Source organism: Pogonomyrmex barbatus, unplaced genomic scaffold (assembly GCF_055798465.1).
Source record: "Pogonomyrmex barbatus isolate J1 unplaced genomic scaffold, ASM5579846v1 scaffold1, whole genome shotgun sequence".
Classification (NCBI taxonomy): domain Eukaryota; kingdom Metazoa; phylum Arthropoda; class Insecta; order Hymenoptera; family Formicidae; genus Pogonomyrmex; species Pogonomyrmex barbatus.
In genome coordinates this window covers 4567501-4591210 of record NW_028297098.1, presented here as the reverse complement: position 1 = coordinate 4591210, position 23710 = coordinate 4567501, and the positions used below count along the sequence as shown (strand labels likewise).

Sequence of the window (23710 nt, the reverse complement as noted above, 5' to 3'; positions counted from 1 at the left end):
ATGCGAAGTTTAGTCATATATTTACCCTATCTACTTTCCTTTCTTCGATGAATTCTGCCACAATGCAGAAATACAAAGGGTGGTGTAGGAAAATGTTTAGTTGGAATAAAGACTTTATTGTAACATCGTTATGGATTTCAAGGTATTGTACACAATTATCGTAAACCGACGGCTAGGTAATTAATTATTGTAGTGCTTATCTCAGCAGTGTCGTAGATAGGATGCTACTTATCTTTGGTACCGAATGTACAATATTGCAATGATGCTTGTTGTCGTTAATCTCGTTAGACAGAATGTGAGACAAAGTGTTGCAACTTCGTAGGCTATGTTACGCGATGTGATCGTTGTATTTAAGCCAATTCGAATATTTCATTAAATCGCAAATTAATGCAGCCGATCGCACTTGGTATTCAATGTCGGTTCTCTTTTTTTCTCATTTTAATGGTACTCAACGGTTCTTTTTTCCTCCTCTTTTAAAAGAATACTCTTACAAATAATACTTATTTATTAATAACGAGCAGGTGTTGCTGAAACAAGCCCTCTCCTCGTATGCCGTATGCTAAACGAACATCTGATTGTCCTCGTATCGAAGCAACAAGCACACATCTCGACATCTCGCGCGTGGAGAAACAAGCGGAAAAAGCAATACATAGCACGCCAGTAAATAGTCAAAAAGCTTTATTGAACTTTAGTGAAATTCTGTGGTGGGATTGGTTTCTGGACGCTCGCACGTAGGAACTATTACAAACTGGATAAATAACGCCACGAACAGAAATGTCGACTGAATTCGCACGAGGAAATTCGTTGCGCAGAGGAAAAAAAGGGGGGGGGGAGAGTAAAATGCACGAACGTAGTTGAATCCTAAATAGCTCTGGTAGTTCAATAAAACCTTTCTGCAATTTCGCGCTTGACGATGAAATTTGAAGCTACTTATCTTCCTCTCGCGATCGTACATATAATGCGTAGGGGTAACTTATTCTCGAATGTAACTTATTCTCGACGCAAAGGTACATCGTACAAAAAAAAAAGAGAAACTGCACTTTTAGCTCTAGCCTACCTTACAAACATATTTACATGGACATCAGTCAAATAAATAGTTCTTAATCTTTGCCTAGACGAAGCAAGCCTCTGATTTACGCGGAAGATAATGAGAAAACAAAGGCGTGATGCTGCGCGACCGAGGTGAAACGTTATCTGGCCCGCCATGCCGACGAGGGGATATCACCTTAACTCGATTCGCTATTGTTATTGTTACTACCGTGTGCTAACATCTAGACTCTCCTAACTAATGGCATTTCCATTTTGACTCCCACGGGCTCTCGAAGGTACACTCACATCTTGATCTCATAAATATTAATCTTTGGAAAGAAAACGGACCCGCCTCCCCCGTTCACGGAGCTACGTCTGTCGGATATGACTGCGATTCCCGGTGACCTTTTAAAAAACTTAATGGCGCATTTTTCAATACGATTTATGTAATATGAATATAAAATAATTTGGTCGCGTCTATAATCTGTTAGCCATAACAATGTGGCGTAATAGTGTTTCTGTGTGCAATATTTCTTTATACATATATATGTATATATATATATATATATATATATATCACAGAGATCAATTAATCCCCTCACGCTCTTCCCAGTTTTCAAGCGATGGCTTCGAAAATAATTGTCGCTTACTTCGCAATGTCATTTATAAAACGCTTAAGACAAACATTATGGTTATGGCTTATATAGGTACGCCTGAACATCGGCGATGGATAGTCTCTACAAAAAATATGAGAATTTTTAAATGGGTACTATTTACAATTTTTTTTTTTTTCATTTTATTGTGTCTTTTAACGCGCGGCCGCGCGCGATCTACTTTATATCCCGACAAGAAATATATTTGTTTTGTAAAATTAGCCTTTTATGGATCTTAGAAGAAAAGACTTGATCCTTGTACTATTTCTTTTCAAACTTCCGTTTAAAGTTTCTTAAATAAGAAGTTACAGAGATATGTCGCTCCCGTGCGTTATATTCTATATTTATACTCGTGCACGCTTACGACGTACTCGACATTCTTAGCATGAACGTGTATACTCATTTGTAATGCACCGTGAATTCTTCACCGAGAACGATTCAATGTGACGGACTAGAATGTTTCAAGTAGATAGATTTCTCTCACTGCGTCTCAAACGCTCTTTCAAATCTTGATCTCAATCAAGCACGTCCGAGGCAATCGGAGAGGCAATCGGATTGCCACGCTCTTCCGATTAATCGCTCATTTCCTCACGCCACCGACTTCTGTCGTTCGTCCCACTGGTTTTTTACTATTCGCACTCGAGATAGTCCTCGCGACACCGGTATTGTTCTTGTTGGCCTCGAATTTTTGCTGCAGCGACGCCACGTTCGATTTACCGCTCGCCGCTTTTTGCAGTGGATTTGTTCTCGCTCCTGCACCTCCGTCCCCGCTCTTGGTTTCCGTTTTGGACACTTTCGACGATGGCACCTGCTTGGCACCGCCGTTGCTCGACTCCTTGGCAGACGGCGATAACAATTTGGTCGCACCCCCGTTGCCAGTTGGTGACTTCTTCCTTTCGGAGAGACTAGCTGCCTTGGACGAAATGTTGAACGGCTTCAACGGCGTCGTGGGCGTCTTCTGGCCGTTCCTTGGTAGCGTCGATGTCTTCTGAACGGTCTTCAGCGGCAGACTGAATTTAGGATTGCCGCCCACAACATCCGGCGACTTCGTTCCACCTTGATTCGAATTCGAGCAGCTCGAAACCAGATCCGGACTGTTGAACTTCCCCGGATTATCCTTAGGACTACAAGGCACATTTTTGACAGATACTGTAGTATGCGATTCTTCTTTATCTAAGTCGCTATTCGACTTACTCGCGTTCAGTAGCGTCTGTCTCGTGGCTGGACTTACGTCCGAGTTCTGTTTCGTCGTCATCGAACTCGTGTCGGAAACTTTTGAGGATTTCAAGGATTTTAATGTATTATCTGAACTTTGTCTCGTGAGTTTTACGCTGGATTCAGGCATTTCCTTGGAGGTTGGACTTTTCGCGATGTTCGGGGGCGTCTTAGTCCTATTCAACGGCGGCTTAATCGGAACCTTGCTTTCAACTTGGTCATCCTTCTTGATATGTATCAGCTGAGATGATCGAGTCTTCATCGAAGCGAACGGTTTACATCCAACAGGATTCTCAGGCGGCTTCATACCGAGCTCCTTGGATAGCTCGTCGTTTATATTAGGATTATTAGACTTAAGAGTGTTTATCTTACTTTTATCAACGGGTTTTAAGTTATCGTTCGCATCCGAAATATTTTTGCTGGACTCTTTCCTGTCCACTTGCGGAACATTTATCACGGATGGATGGAGGTAGCCAGAGCTGGTAGTGGAGCTCGAAGAATTAAATTTGCCGGAAGTTGAGTTTGAATATATACTACCGGGTATCTTGTAGTGACTCGAATTCATATAGTCACCCAAGGAATTATTCGAGCCCATATTTTCTGAATTTTTTGTCGTATCTCCTTCGTTATCGTCTTTCTTCTTCCTGGTTAGCGTCGAGGTGGAATATATGGAATCGAAATTACGATTCGATATTTCCGACACGATCTCCGATAGCAGGCCCATCGACTCTAAACTGTTCGGACCACCGGACGTCGGGTCGATGCGTTTTGGCAGTTTATATTCATTATCAGCTGGTGTTACCTCCAATTCCGCGTTCTTCCTGTTCTTTTCCGGCACGGGTTCCTCTATCACCGCGTAAATATTGTCATTCGTGGGTGATTCCTCAGTGATTTTCGTTAAGGATGATTCTGAAATTAGATTCATGCAATCGTCGTAGGTATTCTCCACCGGTTTCTGAATGACTTTCACCGGCGGATTCTGATAACCTGGCAATCCTGGAATCTTTATCGCATTTTCGGTGGCTTTTTCCGCTGGTGTCACGTTTGGCGGACCCGGAGGTGGCGACGTGGGTCTTGTACTGGCGGGGATACTGGTAGGTCTTTTGACGGGCGTCGTCTGACGCATCGAACCAAACGTATGAACGAGTGGTCTTGGAGTGACTTTACTGTCTCTCATCGACTGAGCGCGCAAAACTACATTTCTTTTCTCGGTTTCGACCACTGGTATCACTGGGATGACTGGCATCGCTATTTCAATCTCCGATTGTGGTATCGGATTGGAGATCTCAAGATTTCTTAAAATCTCCTTATCAATGACCTTGTTGGCCTTGTGATGCTGGCTTCTCGGCAAAGAGTTCGTGTTCTTGTCATCTCTTTGCGAGCTTTGGGAGTTGCTTCTCATGATGCCGGAGGCAGGGCGCAACATTGACGCGATTCGGTTAAGCGTGCTGCCCTTTTCCGTCTTCTTTTCAGGTTCGGGCAGGATCACATTTGTCAGGGGTGTACTATTAGGTCTCTGCGGTTTCACAGAAGGTGCGGGGGTGGTCGGTGGAGCCGGAGCTGGACGCATGGGTACATCCGGGGCGGGTCTAGTAGGTACCTTGGCCACCAATTCGACAGATGTGCAAGTTGTGGCCGCCAATACAGGACTACTGATCAAGGGTCGTGCCGTGGACCCAGGATTCAGTGGTGGCAATGTCGGTGCGGCCGAACTTGTATCGTTAGAACTCATTGAATTACTCCTTTGCGGCGCATTGCATTTCTGCACATTCGGTTTAGCTACGTTTGTTTTTATCGCTACGGTAGGCATCCATCCAGGTGGAGGTGGAGCCGGTTTTGTAGGCTCGGCCAGTTTCGACTGATTTGAGTGGATCGGCGTGATCGTGAAACCTTTAAACTGGCCAAACATGTTGTTGTTGTAGCGCTCATCGGCTTCTGTTTTAGGCAGCAAACTCACGCATGCTGGATCTTGACTCAAGCTAGAATCGATCGTTTCGATGTTACGGGACATGGGGGTGGAACGATCGATCGTTTTGATTAGCAATCCATTGTGGCCGCGATCGGTCCTGAAATTTGAAGCAGAATTATAAGCGGGGGGATCGAGGAATTTATAAGCGCGCGATTAAAATACACGATGTGGCTAACAAACACACACTAATTTGTAGCAAAATAAATTTAATTGCGAATGTTTTTTTTTTTTTTTTTTTTTTTTTTAGTATAAATTAGAACGTAAAGCATTGCATAAATCTTGATAATGAAATGTGTTCGTAAATATTAAAATAATCTAAATGAGAAATAATGTAAATTTTATATGTTTCATTACAGTTGCATGTGTATTCCAACATACACACATATTTAATATTATTTGATGAATTATTATGTGCAAGCAACTCTTCTCAAATAAATAACTGTTCACCGCAAATCTCCAACATAGCATGCATAGCCAAGAAAATTGTTGGGAAATGTTAGTTATAGATTAAGATATTAGTAGCAAGCGTTGGAAAAGAAGGAAATCGTTGATTATAAAGGAAGACTAAAAACACTTCATATGAATACTATATTTATTCAATAATAAGAATGTACATTTTATTTTTCCAAGTATAAGTAACATTATTGGATATATATTTGAATTTATATCCGAGAAATAAGTAAAGAATTAAAAAAATTCATTTTTATAATATTAAAATATAATAAAGTTAAAATTAAGTACGTCTAACGTAATTAATAAGAAATGATTAAATATATGAATTAAAATTGAATGTCCAGTTTAGTATTTAAATAAAATTATCGATTTTGATAAAATGCAAAGAGCCAATATAAGAAAAGAATCTTCAACATGCTCATGCTCACATAACATGATTCTGCACATGCTCTATGTTATAAATAATCTCTCCAACAATTTCTGCCTTCATGGCGCAATATGTTCATATAAAAAATGTTAAATTTACAGTTTTTATTTTAAAATTCGTTGATCTTGAAAAATGAAGAGTATTTTATTCTAAAATTAAATTAGCCTTTAACATTAATTAGGATGTATATAATATTTTAGAAGGTTAATAATTTCAAAACTGTGAACAAAAAAAGACCATAGATACATTAAAAAAAATATTCTTTGTTGTATGTTTTCATATTGCAGATATATGTTCATATCTGTACAATATTTTAATACTGTGCTATACATACTTTATAAAAAATTTTTTATTTTGCGTAACTAATATATAATTAATAAAATAAATGAATTAGTGTAAGTTTGTATATAAGCAATCGATAAGAACAAAATGCTGTTCATCTAATCATATTCTCAGATTTTATAAATTTATAATTGATCAGTGCATTGTGATCAATTTGTAAAGATATATTCAATACAAGTTAAATAAAAAGTATATACATACAAGTGTACACGCGAAATCCTACATCTCGTTATACTTATTGCATAAAAAAATCTGTTTTAAACAGATTTAATCACATGATTGATAATATAAATTTAATATTATTTAAATTCTTAGTTACTAAACTAAATTTTGTAATTTGTGTAAAAATATTATTACGATTTTGACTACAATATATTGGAGCATTATTACGACTATCAGCAGTGGAATCACAGTAGGAATTACTTTAATGCATTTTGGCATTTAGTAATGTCCAAATATTGCTTTTATGTACCATCACCATTTTCGAGTTCCCATATTATAATGCAAAAATCATAGCTTGCAAAAAAATGCGCTACGATGTTTGCACTATGTCGAATAAAATTGTTCTTTTACATATAATCTAATTTATATTTATAATTTAAAAAATCAAACTAATTATATATATAATTATATAATTAATATTTCTTCAAAAATATCAAAGATTTCTCGTATGATAAAATCTGTAATTTTTTTTTACTTTTTTTGAGTCTTTTCAGATTATATTTTATTTGAAGATAATAACTGTAATACTATAGTGAAAACTATTACTTGTGAATAGATTTTAAAGTATAGATTAAAACTTCACAAATATTAGAGTAAATAAATAATAAATTTTTTTATAATACGTAATAAAGTTTTACGTAAAATACTTATGCGTGATGAGATTTAAATAGGCAGGCAAGAAATCGCTCAGATCTTTGGCTTTAAGCTTTGAGCAGGTGCCGGTGGGGGCGGTGGTTTTTTATTGTAAAATGCAGCAGGCGTCTTATTAAGTAATAGATCTGATGGAGTGGCATCAGATGTACTAGCTGGACTTTCATTTAAATGCTCAAACTTGAATTCAGTATTAAGTGTGAGTCCTTTAGTGTTCTTGGGTGACTTTTTCTGAATTTGCTGAATACGCTCCGCTATTTTGGAGCTTAATTCTGATTTAATCGGAGTAATTTTCTTCGACTGAACTTCAACGATGGGTACCGAAGGAGGCGCAACTTTATTATAAACTTCCTGCGTTTGGGGTTTTGCGCTAATATCCGGCTTTACGTTGCCGAATAGCAATGACTTTCTGTATTCGATATTATTGCTACACTTAATAGCATTCGGATTGGTAGTTGATATCAGATCGGCTTTAGTTATTTGAAGTGGCTCTTTAAGTGTGACATCGTCACTGACTACGAATACTTTATTATTCACATTACGAGAGGTATTCTTCGACGCGAAATAAGTGGAGATCATTGCTGGCAATCTGAGAAATTTGCTACCGGTGATACAATGTGTCTTTGAAGTAAGAACACCGAGTGACTTATTAGCATGCGGTTTGCGTTTCTCTTTAAAACGGTCGAGACTAGATACGTACGTAGACATCACATCCTTCTTCCAATGCTGTCCGGAATTCCTGATATACCAAATGCCGAATAGCAGGAGAGATACGGTAGGCACCACTCCGAGAAAGATGACATAAAGTGCAATTATGAAGTCGTTTCTCGCTAAAAACACAAAACGCGCATCATATAGTATAAATAAAATGTCATATATAATATAAATATAATATAAATGTGGATAAAATATAGCTTTTAAACTAACATGCCTCAAATTAAGTGTCGTTTTAGTTTGTCCATTAGATATTATTTTTCTTGTACTAAAACTTTACAGAAATAAATTATTTATTTCTGTTTCTACTTGAATAATAGACTACACATAAAAATGTCAAACAAAATCAGATAGAGCATTATTCGACTGTTCTGAAGAGAATCAAATTTGAGGGACTAGATCTTAGATGTCTAATAATCCTTTTAATTGAATTTATATCTAAATTCGGAAAAATTGCTTTATATCACAAACTACATGCCGTTATTTTTAATAGATTGAAAACGCAGCAACTCAAAGCTAAAGCTAAATTTTTATTCCACGTTAATAAATTCATAATGAAATTTATAAAAATCGTTTACCTGCCTTCTTCTCCTACTTTACAGAAAAAATTCTTATTACAAAAGATATCACTCCTAAAAAATAATTACCATTCGGATCATCGGCTGGACCGCTATCTTCGGAACCTCCAACACCAGGTTGAAGACAATCAGGTGGTCGAAAGCCGCGATTACAATGACAATGGCCAAGACTGTTACATACTCCATTACCATTGCAATTATTCGGGCAACCTTTACCCCCAGATACGGATGCTCTTAGATCCGCCACTGACATGCATTTCTGATTTACACACATCTAGACAAAATTGCCACGTAATATTTAATTATAATCATAATGTAGATCAATACGAAATTTAAAAAATATCAAACATAGCAGAAAGAATTTTATTATTTTATTTGATATTTATTATTTTGTTTTTAGCTCCTTCTTAACTCGGTAATATTCTGTACATTTATTTTAAAAAGTTAAAGAGGATATCTTACCTTTCCGGGTGCACACTTGGCACCGTCCGGTGCGAGACCAGGATCAACCTGACTCAATCCAAGATCGACTATGGCCGAACGACACGGTATTATCTTCCCACCATTATTGATGAACGAATGGCTTAAAGTCGCGACTGATTCCATACCAAATTCTAATCGTTCGTTCAAGTGTTTACAGTGCAGCATGCCACAGAGAAGATTTCTACAATACATTCGTCATATTCACGTCAAAATCTAACATTCCACAATATTTCATTTACAATATAATTTACAATATAAACTCACTCATCGCTACACTTGACGAAATGCGATTCGATGCGATTGTAGCCACAGTTACCGTTTTTCGTTCCCCTATTATTCATCTCGTAACACTGCGCATCGGAGGACCAACCAGTGGGACCCCACAATAATTTGCATTGATCGTCATGAGTCCTGCACGAGCCCTGATAGCAGAAGGCTTTGCCTACGCTACAAGTCTCACCATCCATCTTAAATACATCCGCCGGACAATATTCACTCTGACCGGTGCAGTACTCCGGCAAATCGCATTCATGCTCGGCGCTTCGGCATTCCGTGCCTGCGGTTTTTGGCCTGCAAGTCTTCAAATCACAGCACTCGCCGGTCGCGCAGCTCGCATTGCTGTGTAGCATACAAGTGGTCACGTTACAGCAAGGATTGTCGCAATTATCTTTCAGACCGCAGTCGCACTGTTCACCCGGTTCGACAAATCCATTACCGCATATGGGACTGTCGAAGAGTTTCTGCGGCTTGTTCCTCAAGCAGTAATCCATGCCGTGTTCGAAAGCTAGAGCTAAATGTTCCAATGAACATGTGGACCAGTGCTTCGGCCCGGACGAGCCGCTGGATGATGCCATTATACATCTGAAAAAGATATCAATGATATAATTATTATAATTAGATGAGAGAAACATTCGATACATTAAGTGAAAAAATTTGCAAATTCATGGAGTTGCTAATTTTTATTTTTGAATAATAAAATAAAATAGAATTTCTTAATGGAACGTTATAAAAAAAGGAGATAAAGCGCACTTCTCTTCAGGACAGCCGCAATCTGGTCCATCGTGCTCCATGCCAAAATTGTGGCCCATTTCGTGGGCGACGGTGGCCGCGACTAAACCAACGATGTTCGAATGATCCATGGAGACTCCGCCAGAGAACTCGTAAGTACATATCGGTCCCTTGAGTGCCTTACCGACTACTCCGCCGTCGAAGGTGATTCGCCTGTTATAGGGATATAAATATCAAACTTATTGTGGGAATCAGATGGAATACATAACGTAAATTTATCCACACACTCACGTCAACAACTGGGCGTTATCGTTGGGAATATCCTTAACTAGCTTCTCCCTACGGTAGCGCAGGAAATTTGACAGTGTGACATCGCCGTTCGGCGAGAGTGCTATCTCGTCCGACTCGGACCACACCTGCACGCCAACCAGAGCGATGAATATGTTCAGCGGCATGTACAGCTGCAAGCACATCGAGATATACCGTCCCGTACTTTACATAGAGATTTCGTGGTATTGTGATACGCGGTATAAGGTCGAGTCCGCGCTAATTAATCTCTCTGTCTCGTTGTGTCAGAGAAAGAGATAGAGAGCGCGGAATATGCAGGACGATGTATTCTCTCGTTTTGCGGATATTAAACCGAATTGAGATCCATCATTGTCATTGTTAGTAAATTAAAAGTGAAAGCAGGAACATTAAAAGTTTCGAGAAAATTAATGAATCCAACTTTATGTAGCTTTCAAAATTATACTTTGACATTAGTCTCTCTCTCTCTCTCTCTCTCTCTCTCTCTCTCTCTCTCTCTCTCTCTCTCTCTCTCTTTTCTCTGCGTAAGTCAACTTGAGATATAATTATCGAAATATTCTTCATAAGAATATAATATGCATGTCGCAGAAAAATGTCATTTCAATTTTATAGTGAAAAATATGTTGAGCGTAAAACAGTTTTACAATATAACGGAATAGTTTAAGCAAAGTATAAAAACCAATCGTGCATAATTATTTTAAAATATTCTCGCGAAATACTTCCTCTTTGAAGAAAGGAAGGTTCGCATATCCCTGTGAACATAATTACATATGTAACAGCCAATTAACCCAAATAAAGTAAAATTCATAGAACCGCTGGAACTGACAGTTCGAGATCTGTTCCCGACGAATTCTAGGAAAAGGAAACCGCAAATGTTCGAAACGGCTAATTGGATAATGGAGTTGTTGAATTAGCGGTTACACTCCTCAGGCCGTTCTCATTCGACTTTATACATCCAATTAAATTACAACGGCGATGTTACTTACGGCGTTAATAATGTTGGCGATGTCCTTACAGTGCTGATGCACTTTGTCCAAGTTCTCGTCTAGCGCGGTATATTCTTTCTTATCGATTACAAGTACTAGCTCCACGTAACGCGATTGCCTGTTCGCGTTATAAGGCCCACGGATAATTTCAGTCGCTCTTTTGTGCTACGAAAGAAAATCCAACGATACAGCATCGATCGTAAATTCATTAACTTTAACTTTAACTCATTAAACTAAATGATTGCAAAAATTCAAGGCGATGGCTAAAAAATTTGTCATATAATATCAGACGTAATCATCAATGGCTTCTTGGAAATCCGATTTGTCAGAAATTCTTTACTTCCAATGAAGTAAATGACCCGATAATCGTTGAAAATTCTCTGTTTAAATTTTCGCCAAGCGCAAGACAATTTTAAAGTTACGAACTATTCACACAGTTCCTTCAACAAAAAGGAAGGAAAAAAAAACGAAGGATACACACGCGAAGCACCAAGGGGTACGAAGACCCCAGCGACTACGTTCTTTGAAGTCGTATAATTTACCGGGGAAACGATTTGAGCGAGTTCTTTTTTCTCTTTTCCTTTTCTTTTCTACTGTTGCACGGTTTTCTGTGTACATACCCTGGAGATCCTTTTAATCTCGCGATGATCAGGGAGAACGTCGTGCGGCGTGCCTTCGTAACCTGCAACCGAGGAAAAACGTCAAACAGGGACGCGATCGTCGCCAATGGGATTCCCGGTAGAAGCGAGGAGAGGACAAAGAGTCGTCGTAGCGAGCACGGCCAGAACCCTGCTCTCACATTCGTTAAGACCGTTAAGGAGAGACCAGTCTTCCCGAGGCGAGTCTTCGGGTCTGCTTGGGGCACCGTCATCGAAGAAGGACGACAGACCCGGTTCGTGCTCGCTCCTCTGTACTAAAGCTCGTATTTCTATGAGTCAAAGCTCGCGAATACTCTTAAAGAAACCGGCGGAAATTGCTTTGGCAATAGAAATGCGCGACAGTGCAGACATGACTTCGAGACGAACGCAGAAAAAACACTCTTGCTTGTAAATTTAAAAATTTGGCTGGATACAGAAAATAATTTTGTTGAATCTTCAAAATTATTATATATGTTCAAGATTGGCCAGAAGATAAAAAATTTTTGCAATATTATTATCACGTTTAAGCATCTTATATAATAATTTTGATGAGCCAACAAAATTATTTCCAGATCTTTGATTAAATCTTTTCTTAGATTTTCTAACAAAACTGTTCCTTATTGGTGAGTCAAGTTGTATTAATCATTAAAAATTCTGAGATTTCAATTATGAATCTATTAGTTTCTCTTCTAGAAATCAGAAGTATGTCATGTCATTTTTTTAAGGTATCAAATTAGCTTTTTTTTAGAGAAGCACTCTTAAAGAAGTGGATGTACGCAGTTTTAAAATAATTGCTATTCAAAATATTGGCGTGCTCTAATAATATTAACTATTTTTTTTAACACAATTGTTCTCTCCTCTGTTTTTTATATTATTAAATATTTAATTATTGCAGAGAAAATGCAGAGAAGTGTAATAAGAAAATAGGAATAATTGGCTCGCAAAATGCTTACCACACGTATTATTGGCAATGAGATCGCTGTGATTGTAAATGTAATGCGCGGAATCCAAGCTCTCATCTTCCGGATGGATGTGATGAAGATTCTCACCATCGAAGATGACACCGCGCAATCCTCTGCAAGTGGATAACGCCACCCACGAGTCAGGAACATCCCGAACGCTACCTTGGTAATGACAGAGTTCCTGCAAGATTCAAGCAATTCATGAATGCCATTCGCATAAAATAAACGATATTAAAAAAATTCTCTTTATTTCCTCCGAGCGTCCTAAATTTGCCGATATTCATGAAATTCGCTTCATTGCGTTTTTTTCCGCTTCGCGTTATGCGCGTTTTTAATTTTCCCTCGTTTTAACAACTCAAGATATTCTGCGGAACTGCGAAAAAGTTTTCTTGCAAAAATATGCAAACCTATGCGACGATCATTCACGAATAAAGATAAACTCGTAATTAGATTTATGTGTGGTTTTAACTTTTTATTTTGATTTAGCGCCTCAAAATTCGATATAACGCTTTGCGATAAAGTTCTGTATAATTCTTAAATATTCGAAACAATTCACGATTACATTTAAAAAAATTGTATTTTTGTATTTTTCCATCTCCACAAAATTCTTCCTCATAATACAGATTAATTATTATATATTTGACCAATCATTTGTATGATTAAGTTAAATAAATTTAAAGCGAAACGCTGATTCTCAATTCGCTCGTTTGTTAGAAAGAAATAATTTAGTGCGCAAAGGGTTACATATATTTCCGAGGTTAATTCGATCTCGACCCTTTACTTTTAATTTTCTCATTTGGTGTTTAGCCGATTCGCGATGCTTATGAATCACGCTGCATAATACGTCGAGAAATTGAGTTGAGCCGTGCGCTTCGGCTGCAACTCCGCTTATCTCGGCTTCTCGGATGCATCGGAACCGTACATCGGCTCGGTACAAATATAGTTGTCCCAGATTCTGGGCGTGCACACGCTGCTGGCGAACCCCCGGCGATTTTTCACGTTCCTTTTTCCGCCGCGAGGAAAACGAGGGAGGAGACCTGTTACTTTGGAGAGCAAGCACGTTACTCTCCCGAAAGGAATTGCTCCAACAAAGAAGCACGATCTTGCTGGCGGAGGGAGGGGGGGGAGGGGAGGGGAGAAATATCGGGATCGTCTTTGAAACGAGGCGCTTTCTCCGTTACGAGAGCCATCGATCGTGGTCCATTATCCGATTGCCGCATGGGGGAAGGTGTACGGCGACATGACGGGCGAGATTGAATTAACGTGAGAGAACGTGTCGGTATCGTTAAATCGTCGGTATCGATTATTTAATGCAACCGCGACTTTTATTTATTGGCCGATGACGCAGCCAGCTCGCTTCGCGTCCTCGTTGCTTTTATTTTCGACGTTGTCCTTTTTAAAAATGCCGCAGCGTTTCCTCCTTGCGGCAGAGGTTCAATCTCGACGACGATGCTCAAGGTAGATTTTTTCCACGGCGTAAATCTATTTTTATCATTAAAAAAAACCTAGGCGTTTTTCCAGGAATTTAAATATTAAATGACGAATTGAAAATAAATCTGATAATGACAAGACTGTATGCATAGCCATAATTAATATCAAATGACATTCTAGACATTCTAGTACGCGAGATGCTAAGAATTGATTTGAGGATCTGCGTTACGATGTATCTAAAAATTCCAGAACTCGGCTGACATTTTTTTTTTTTTTTTTTTTTTTTATAAAGAAACACCCTCCTTTTGTGTATTGTACAAAATGAATTTTCATAAATACTCGTTCCCTACGGAAATTTGAAGCCTTGGCATATTTTGTTTTTCAACTTACGATATTTTTCATACGGAATTCATTGCCGTAAGAAATTCATAATCATTTAAATGCGTCCAAGGATATAATCACTGGAGGCCTGCTGATATATAACGGACGGATAAAGGGTACGGCTTGATTCATTGTCGGATAAGGGAAAAATTTCGCGAGATCGCGTAACGTGCCCCATGGAAAGCGCGTTACGAGGCGTGTCGGCGGAATATGAAATTTTGTATTCGCCCTCGGTGAGCTTATCCTCGCTTCTATTAAATGTAATATCGCGTGTGCACCGCATCGGGGATTATGTAGATTTATATCACGAGAGAGCTGAGCGAAAGAAAAATACATTTCGTAACAGACGCGTTCTTATTACCGGAACGTAAATTTCAGAACCGCGTTGAGAGCATAAAAGGATCCTATATGTCCTCCTAATAATGGATCCTGGTAGTTTTCTAATCGTTTCTCTATCTGTAAAATAATCTTCGTATTCAAGTTACATTGAAAGCGAGAATATAAGACACCTATTACATTCTCGATGTATCAAATTTGACGCTCAATCTTATCATATTTATATATATATATTTGAATTTCGATATGCATTATCGATAATACAAATATAAACAATACAGGTATTCTTATTGTAAACTTTTATATATTTTTTTATGTGTGTTCGTATTGAAGAAAAATTATTATGCAATATTTTAAGAGGAAAAAGAAATTATATTATATTTCAGATTTCTAGCTTATTCCATCTTCGTATTTTCTCCGTTAACGAGCTCAAAATTGGTTCATCCGCACGGATAAACTCGTATTTATATAACGCGAAGAACGGGAGGTGAGACGACGGAAGGCCGAGCCGTTAACCGGAGCCGCCAATTAATTAAATACAATTGTGCAAAACAGTAAGTATGACGTCGCGGTCAGCGCAACGAACTCTGCCGGTTGGCGGCGCGTTTTATATTATTCGCTTGACTTTTGTTCTACATTCTGGATAATTTTTTGTGCTCACCATTGTACCATTATATGCAGAGTAGGATATTTTAATCGATAAAAGATATCTTCATTGTTCATATTTATAACGTCATAACTCATTTTCTTCTTATTATTATAATTGTTTCATATTATTATTTTATAAGTTAATACGTTCTTTTTTTTATGATATATGCTCTCTTTATTTTATCCTGTCTAAAATTTATGCTGTCCTTCATGTTATAAGATGAATAAATTATTTTTGCGTGCTAGAATATAGCTAGAGTTTAAAATCTGCTTTAATAAATTCAAAGTTAATCCTGCTGCTCAACTAAAATAAAAAGACGTGATAATTACATCAGTATCGAGCCCACAGAGATACTTTCCACCTCGGACTACAAAGCACATGCTAATTTGCATTACCGCATTCATGTAAAAGTCAAAGTCACTTTCATCGCAAGTGAGATAATCGCATAATTTTGGAACTCGTAATTAGAATAACATCTCCGAAATACTTTCGCAATTTCCGTAAACTACGGAGAAATTTTATTATCGCTGATCAGCGCGAATGAAATTTAATACAACCGGTTTCTCAATCGGCATACATCGACCAGAGTATATACACCAATTCAGCGTTTTATTTTTTTTTTTTCATATATATCTTTGATATCTATTTTAACGAAAGCCTAGACAAAATCGATTATCCGTTAAAAATTATGATACGCGGAAGACTAGACGATTACCAGGAACAATTTCCGAAGCAATCCTCACGTTTTGCAATACAATACATTCCGCAGACACGTCGCGCGATCGCCGCAACCGTGTTTTGGGTGTTCCATCGGCTTTTCTCCTTTTCTTTTTTTCGTTCTTCCTGCCTTTCTCTTCCGCCGCGGCATTTGAATTATAAAACGGAAACGGCCGTCGTGCTCGTGCACGGTTTTAACGTGACGGAGTTATACGCTGTTCGTCCGGGACCAACGCGCTACACGATTGCGTGTGTTTACGGCGAGACGCCGTTTTATTAAACATGCAGACGGCAGACGGAGAGTGAGTCATCTCGATCGATTTCGGGCCGAGTCGCGTATATTACACCTGCACGAGAGCTGTCTACCTTTTTCCGTCCGTGCGATGACGCCGGGCAGATATGACGAGGGGGCAACGGACACCCCGTGAAGACTTTTAATTTTCGTGGGACCGGAAGTGCGCGCAGACCGAGCATGGAAGCAAAACATGAACTTTCTCACAAATAGACTCCCGAGCTGTCTAAAAGAGGAACGGCGATTCCTCGTTTAAAAATCATCTTCTGTCGCTACTTCACTTTTGTCCGACGTATCTTTGTTAACCCGAATGAATAAAACATCGTCTTGGAAGTCCTCCAATGCCGATCAGTTCTGTTGTGAGGGTCGCTAGTAGTAACGTGGAATATAATAGCGGCGAGTTAATAAAAATTAATAAATTAATAAATGTAATCACTTGGAGTTTTGTCGGATTAACGTTAAATCGTACGGAACGACCTTCTTTACGTAGGACGTATCGTAAAATCGATGATTCTATAGCCACGTTGACTCGTAGACGTCACTGTGTGTGGCATCGATTCGCGAAGGATGACGGAAAACGAACGCAGAAGAGATGTAGAAAACATACTAATGAATAAAATTCACATCTTTCTCCTTTAATAAGACGTACAGGGAAATTAGCCTCGAACAGCCGATACGCGCACATCAGTCGCTTAATTTAATATCCGATCACGTTCCCATTGAGTAAAACTTTCAAAATGATGTAAGAACGTAAAAGAAAGTAAACATAAAAAAATATCTAATCTGAAAGCGATCCTTCATTGTCCGCGATAATCTTCTTCTTTAAAGATCATCCTTATCAGACTGAAAGGGAAGTCTTATCGATTATCTCTTTTCTCGGGAGGGAAACGAACGCGCGACCGTACGTACGATCGTAAATCTCACGTCGCGTATCAGGCCATTAAATGGCGATAATGCCGTTCTTTGTATGCCATTCGGCATGTCACGAGTCGCGAGTGAATGGCCCGAGTCGTGAGCACCGGGTTAAGTTGAATGAATCCTCAACGCTTCTCTCGATCGGCGCTGCGTCCGACGGAATTACACTCGCGCTCTCGGTATCGATTAGCTAACGTTGTTTGCGGAAAAGCGGTTAACACGCGAATACCGGGTGCCTAAGTGTACTTACAACTTTCGACGGGGTATGCACCTTGTACGTGCCCCGATGCTGGTGGCGTTCCTGATAGCCGACTGGAATTAAATCGGTGTTCAGTCGAAGGTCGAGAACGCGCTCGACGCCGTCCACATTGAAACCCACCGTCAGCACGTCCGCGTGTTCGAGGTCCTGAAAAGAAGTAAAATATTGATCTTGGACTTCGAAGTTAAAATTTCCTTCCGTTTGTTCTCGATGATTCTCAGAGCGAAATAAGGAAATATAAAACACCATTGTATAGAAGACGTATCGGTTTCCTTGATTGGAAAATTCGAAAAAAAAGGAACAATTTCTGCTCCATTTTTTGGCATAATTTATCGAAAGGTATATAAAAATATTATCTAAAATTACGTAATCAGCTGTAAATAAAAAATAGGTTTCATAAAATGTTGATAAAATAATTTTTTTAGATAACCGATAAATATATTTTATTGTTAGGGATGGCCAATCCCATGGCATTCTCGCTATTAACGGCGCTTAAAGAAACACGCATTCTAGAAAAGAGAAAAATTAAAAAAAATCAAAAATAATAATAAACTTTGCATAATAATAAACAGACGAAATATTTCGTTTTCGATACAAGCGAAGAGAATATAAGTAAGATTTTAGTCTTTTTTTTTAATTCTGTAGTAGAGTGATACATCAAAGATTTTGAATATTCATAATGGCACGCCAGACAAAAAGGTTGGTTACCTCTGTTTTAGAATGTTTTTATTTCATCTCAATTTCTGGCAAATTAGCAAGTTATTAGCAGGTTTCAATCAGATTATTCCCTGTTGTAAATTGATAAATTATAAAAAAGACGATTTATCGTATCGTCGCAACTCAATGCACGAATAACATGGTCGATTCTTTCTTATCGAACACACCAAAGAGCCCGATCGCGCACCTGTTGCATTAATAGCGATAAAACTGTGCTTAGACCTGAGAAAAGAAAATTTCCCTCACGAAAATTGAGTTCCCGAGATCGTTGCATCGAGCTGCAATTAATTTTATACTTGGATGCTCGCTTTCTTCGACCACGAAACCGCCAAATGACTAAATTCAACAATCCAATAATATATTATTTAAATGATAAATCGGAAGACCGAATACTGAGAATTTGAAGCGAGCATATTTTGCCGACCGAATACTAAGCAAGCGAACAGTATTGCATATATATATATTGTAATATAATTTTTAAAGTTAGTAGACGCGTGAAAAAAAATTTCTCTCCAAAAATACGTCGTATATTCGAATGTTTGTTTTTCACCTTTAAATTTTGAGATTAATAACTATTCTTATACGCCCAAAATTTATTCACAAACTTCAAATAACAATAGCTTCATTTAGCTTAAGTAACAATAACTTCGCGTTTATAATGCGGAAATATAACCGTTTCAACTTTTCATCCATGATGATATGATTTCAATGCTCGTTAATCACGACAAACAAGCTGCATGAATTCAGATTCGTGATTATGAGAGCGATGCCAATTATTAGAACGGCCGATGATACGTCGTGTTTGTCGGTACGATTAATCCGATTTGCCGGCTGCCGTATCATCGAGCGTAAAGCAGTTAGTGTTATTAGATTGCGATTCTGAGGCTGGAAAGCCTGAAATTCAACTCTTTATTTATTAAACTCTCACTCGAAATTGCGGCGTATTCTCCTCTCTTTCAAGCACGGTCCTAGGCGCTGCCGAGTAAAAAGAAATAAATTTGCGAATCTGCGTTTGCACAACCGTCGAGCCCAACGGCGCGCGCGATATTTAATTCATGGGGGTTGTCCCCCGGCCGAGATACTTTTCCTGCCAGCGTTTTCATACCGAAGGGGATGGATGCTGCGTTACTCGTAGATGCCGTCACGAGAATGATACCAGAGCCGACAGTCGGCTCGAAAGCCGACTTGTTAAATCTTGAGATTGAGTCCGGATGAATTTCTTAGCGAACAACAGTTAAGTAAAGATTAAAGTTGCTATTTTTGTCGGCATTATAGACTTTTAATGCTTATTTCTTTGATCACAATTTGAAAATCAAAGAGACATATTGACTAAATAATATAGTGTATATTTTTGTCATAAAAAAATCTGTAGAAAATAAATCTGTAGAAAGTAAAATAAAAATATATTTATACTAAAAAAGCACATGAATGTCCCTAAATGTTTTTTCGATGAAATACGTAAATAAAGTATTTTCTTTCAAAAATTTCTTCTGCATTTTTTTATTTCTCTGTCGATATTATGAAAATGATTCAAACAAGAATAAGAAAATCCGTCAAAACTTATTAGTCAAGATAATTAGCTACCACCAATCCATTTAAAAGTTTATGCTAGATACGATATCTCCTGAGCAACATTTTATGTCGGTTTTATGTTCTATAGTCTACGTCGACGCAAGGAAGAATATAAAAGAAGCTTTTAACCTCCGTCCTTCGTCGTATACACGCAAAGATGGTAAACCAACGCGATGGAAGCTCAAACTCTTAATTGCTCTAAGTGTCGCGTTCATTTGTGGAAATTGTGGCAGTAATTGCTCGTGTAACGCAGCGGAACTGGCGAGCGGCGTTTCAACACGGGGGTGGATGAACCGAACGAGGGTGCCCTCATGCCATCATGTATTATTGATTAGCCTCCTTGAGCACTTCAACAACAAACATGATGTCTAAACATAGTGCAGTCCTATCTAACCAGTCGTTTGTGTATAAAAAAGTAATCCACACTTGTAATTGCGAAAATATACAAAACATGACAGTCTAAGTAATTTAACGTTGTAGTTTCCTGCGAAAATTGCGTTACGAAACATTACGAGGGTGGTTCTTATATCGCAAGTATGATTAGTGAAACAATTTTAAACCATAAATATTAGTGAAATGATTCAGCTAAATATAAATACTTTCTTTTTAAATATTTAAATATCATTTAAATAATATTTTATCTCGTAACAGAAGCCATCGAAAATATTATACAAAATTATTTTTAGGATAAGGTATGATTAGATAAGGTAGGAGGTGACAGGTATATCCGAAATAAGATAATTTGATAAATATACCCCTGTCAAACGCGATTACAAATGACGCGATTACAAGTTGAACTCTGACTGAATCAACTGGAATTATTTCAAAATTCAAATGCACGTGAAATCAAACTTCACATGATAAAATATAAATTTTAATTGCGACTTCTGCACCATTCGAAGTTTCGCGATATATATATATATGTACATTGGAAATGTGAACCCGATAATTTTCAGAAACGCATTAACCAAATTGAGGAGAATCTCCGATGTGATATCCGAGGCAGCTTATTGTCGGAAGATAAAATGGCGCAGTAACGATATTTCTCCAACGATACCGACGTAACAGTGCGCACGGTCGACAGTGCACTCCTTTGAAATCCTTTCATGGTGGTGTATATCATTGTCCAGCGACAGTTAGCAATCTATACTTGGCTCGCGGCCACCGCAGCAACCGTTTTTGATATCATACCACCGCTGGCTCCTGCACAGCGGCATCGATTCGCATTCATCTTCTGTCGATATCGAGAAACAAATATATCGCTGGGATTATTGAGTATTTTTGTGCGCGGAGCATCTCTCTCCGAGTGAGAGGTCGCGCGATATCTCAAAATTTAATTTTCATCCTTTAATTTAAATTTTACTTCTTTCCGGGGCGCGCTTTAATTTCCTCTTCGCGACTCGCAAATTGATTGCTCTTATTTTAAGTCAGCAAGACGATGAAAGAATTTGCAGGTGAAATACGATTTGTTAAATTTGAAACGCTCTACCGTAACGCGCGATACTGTGTGTGTGTGTGTGTGTGTGTGTGTGTGTGTGTGTGTGTGTGTGCGCGTGTGTGTGTGTGTGTGTGTGTGCGCGATATGCTGGAACAACAGAAAAACAGAATCATTCACTATGACACCGTTGGATCGGAGATGATTAAGGGAAACTTAAGAAGTACCAAGGTAAACGCGAAAGCTCGCGAAAGTTTGCGAACATTTTCTTCTTTGTTGTTCGCTCTGTCGGCGCATCCGAAACAATTTACTGTGAACTAACTGCATTAACCAGTTGCTGGATAACAGATTAAGCAGCCGGTGATTGTTCCAACTTTTCCGCAGTCCGTTGGAGAAATTCCGGGGTGTCATTCACCGACGGGAGAAATTCGCCTGGTGGGGCTGTCCTTTTAATTCGGTAACCAGAACAGAGTTAATCCAACGGGGAAAAAAGAACGTCACGTCAGAAGGGAAAACGAGATACCCCCGTTTGCGACGAGAAGAAGCGAAAGAGAAAAGTTCCTTTCCGAGTAAAACTCGGCCGACGTAATCCTTACGTTCCACCCATTGTGCGTCCCCATAAACCGCCCTCGCCCACCAAAGTTTCCGGCTCCGCGGTTTCTACATCGCTGCCCTTCGGAAACCCGAGAAGAAAAGAAAAGCTTGGCGACGACACTGAGCTTTTTTAGGACAATTCCGGTGAAGCGAATGTCTACCAGCGAGGAAGACGAATTGCGAAGGAAAAACGCTCGTAAAAATAAAAATTGTATCTAGGACGATCTGATTAAACGTGTTCGTCAAATGTGCACCGCATCTTAATAGTAATTACTCCAATTTTCGTATCTCGGAAAAAATTCTCATCCCCGTCATGTAATCAATTAATAAAATTCATTCATTTATTTAATGAGTAATACTTCCATATATTATTGAAAGAAGATTGGATTTAAATTAATCAAGAATAATCATGGAAATATAATGAAATATAATTAATGTTGTATATTAAATATGCAAAGATTAATCAGAAAATTAAAATAAATTAGATGCATAAGATGATTCGGCAGCTATCTTGAACTTAATTTACTTTTATAAACTCGTTACGATTACTCTATCTCCGTTATTTATGAGCGAACGATGAGAAAGAATTTCGATAGACAAGGTTAAAATTCAATGTCCGTAAACACGAAGGGGAGTCACACAAGAGAGAAATTCAGATATGCCGATTGTCGTTTGTGTGCCGTCAAACGAAAGCGTGTTCGACGAGACGAGCGCGAGCTTCACCGGCGTGAGGGATCGCGTTCGTGCAAAATAATTGCCAAATTCGCGCGTTCTCGCAGAGAACACAGAGGCATCTCGCACCTGCGGCGCGATTTAAATGGCGTGTAGCTTTGCGATTTTAATTACGGCGCGATTCGTTCGCGCGGTCGCGCCGTTATTCGCGTCGCGGAATACAAATCATCGCTCGTTGCGTGCCTCCGGTAATTGCTTGGTTATATATCGTCGATATCACTCGATGGGCAACGTTGCGGTTCGCAAAATTTTTTTTCCCGACCATTTTACCGCTCGAAAACAATTATTTATTTCAATTTATTTATTTCAATTTATCGTATAATAACAACAACTTAATTTATTACACATTCGTCGGGTGTAACATCGCATATAATTGCATATGAATGAAATCTCTTTGCTAAAACAGCGAGGTCCGATTATTTGTCACTTGTATACAACATGATCCTGTAATTGCCAAATTTTTAATAGATAAACAGAATAACAGACATAACAATTTTCCAAACGTTTTATATAGCACGTCACGGCAATTTTCACGTATTTCTATCGATTCCCTCACCATCCGCAAAATGAAAAACAATATTTTTATCAATAATACTTGATAAAGTGTCGGAGATCCATTAATCAAATTATTCATCGCAGCGTCGTTATATACGAATCGCAATTAATGGAAGATTTACGATCTACTGAATCTACATCGGGATCCGCAAGCGGTAACAAGAGGATCCTCTATGCATCCTATGTATGCCTCCGCATTTCTATCTTCGCGGTAATACGAGCAATAACGATATCACGACGGAGGTTCCCATATGTGTATCGCAGTTGAGCTTCTCACGGCTTCGAAATCTTCCTAACGATACAACCAAACGTCGGCAAACGTGGCCGCAGTCGCCTATCGCCTGCGGGCCATATTTCTCCTTGCGGAAAATTGCAAAAATATACACGCTAATCTTCGAAAAGGAAAAAAAAAAAAAGAAGATTCTTTGGTAACAATCGGAAAGAGCAGCAAGCGTATATCCACGCTCGCACGCGCGGCTGCATCGGCAA

The 23710-nt window shown here is 38.6% G+C and overlaps 1 protein-coding gene across 3 annotated transcripts in view; it reads right to left on the bottom strand.

Moving 5' to 3' along the window:
* Positions 1 to 95: 95 nt before the first annotated feature.
* Meltrin (disintegrin and metalloproteinase domain-containing protein meltrin) overlaps positions 96 to 23710 on the bottom strand; it is an 82015-nt gene continuing 58400 nt past the window's right edge. For 2 of the 3 annotated variants that reach the window (XM_025219670.2, XM_089081155.1), the window contains 11 exons: positions 17608 to 17763; positions 12628 to 12817; positions 11657 to 11718; positions 11037 to 11201; positions 10036 to 10205; positions 9766 to 9957; positions 9001 to 9597; positions 8716 to 8917; positions 8323 to 8527; positions 7662 to 7791; positions 96 to 4963 (listed from right to left, as the gene is read on the bottom strand). In XM_025219670.2, the coding sequence (XP_025075455.2) occupies positions 2263 to 4963; positions 7662 to 7791; positions 8323 to 8527; positions 8716 to 8917; positions 9001 to 9597; positions 9766 to 9957; positions 10036 to 10205; positions 11037 to 11201; positions 11657 to 11718; positions 12628 to 12817; positions 17608 to 17763 (4770 nt within the window). In that variant the 3' untranslated portion in view covers positions 96 to 2262. The remainder of the gene's footprint in view (positions 4964 to 7661; positions 7792 to 8322; positions 8528 to 8715; positions 8918 to 9000; positions 9598 to 9765; positions 9958 to 10035; positions 10206 to 11036; positions 11202 to 11656; positions 11719 to 12627; positions 12818 to 17607; positions 17764 to 23710) is intronic. The other variant, XM_089081161.1, reaches the window with a different exon arrangement.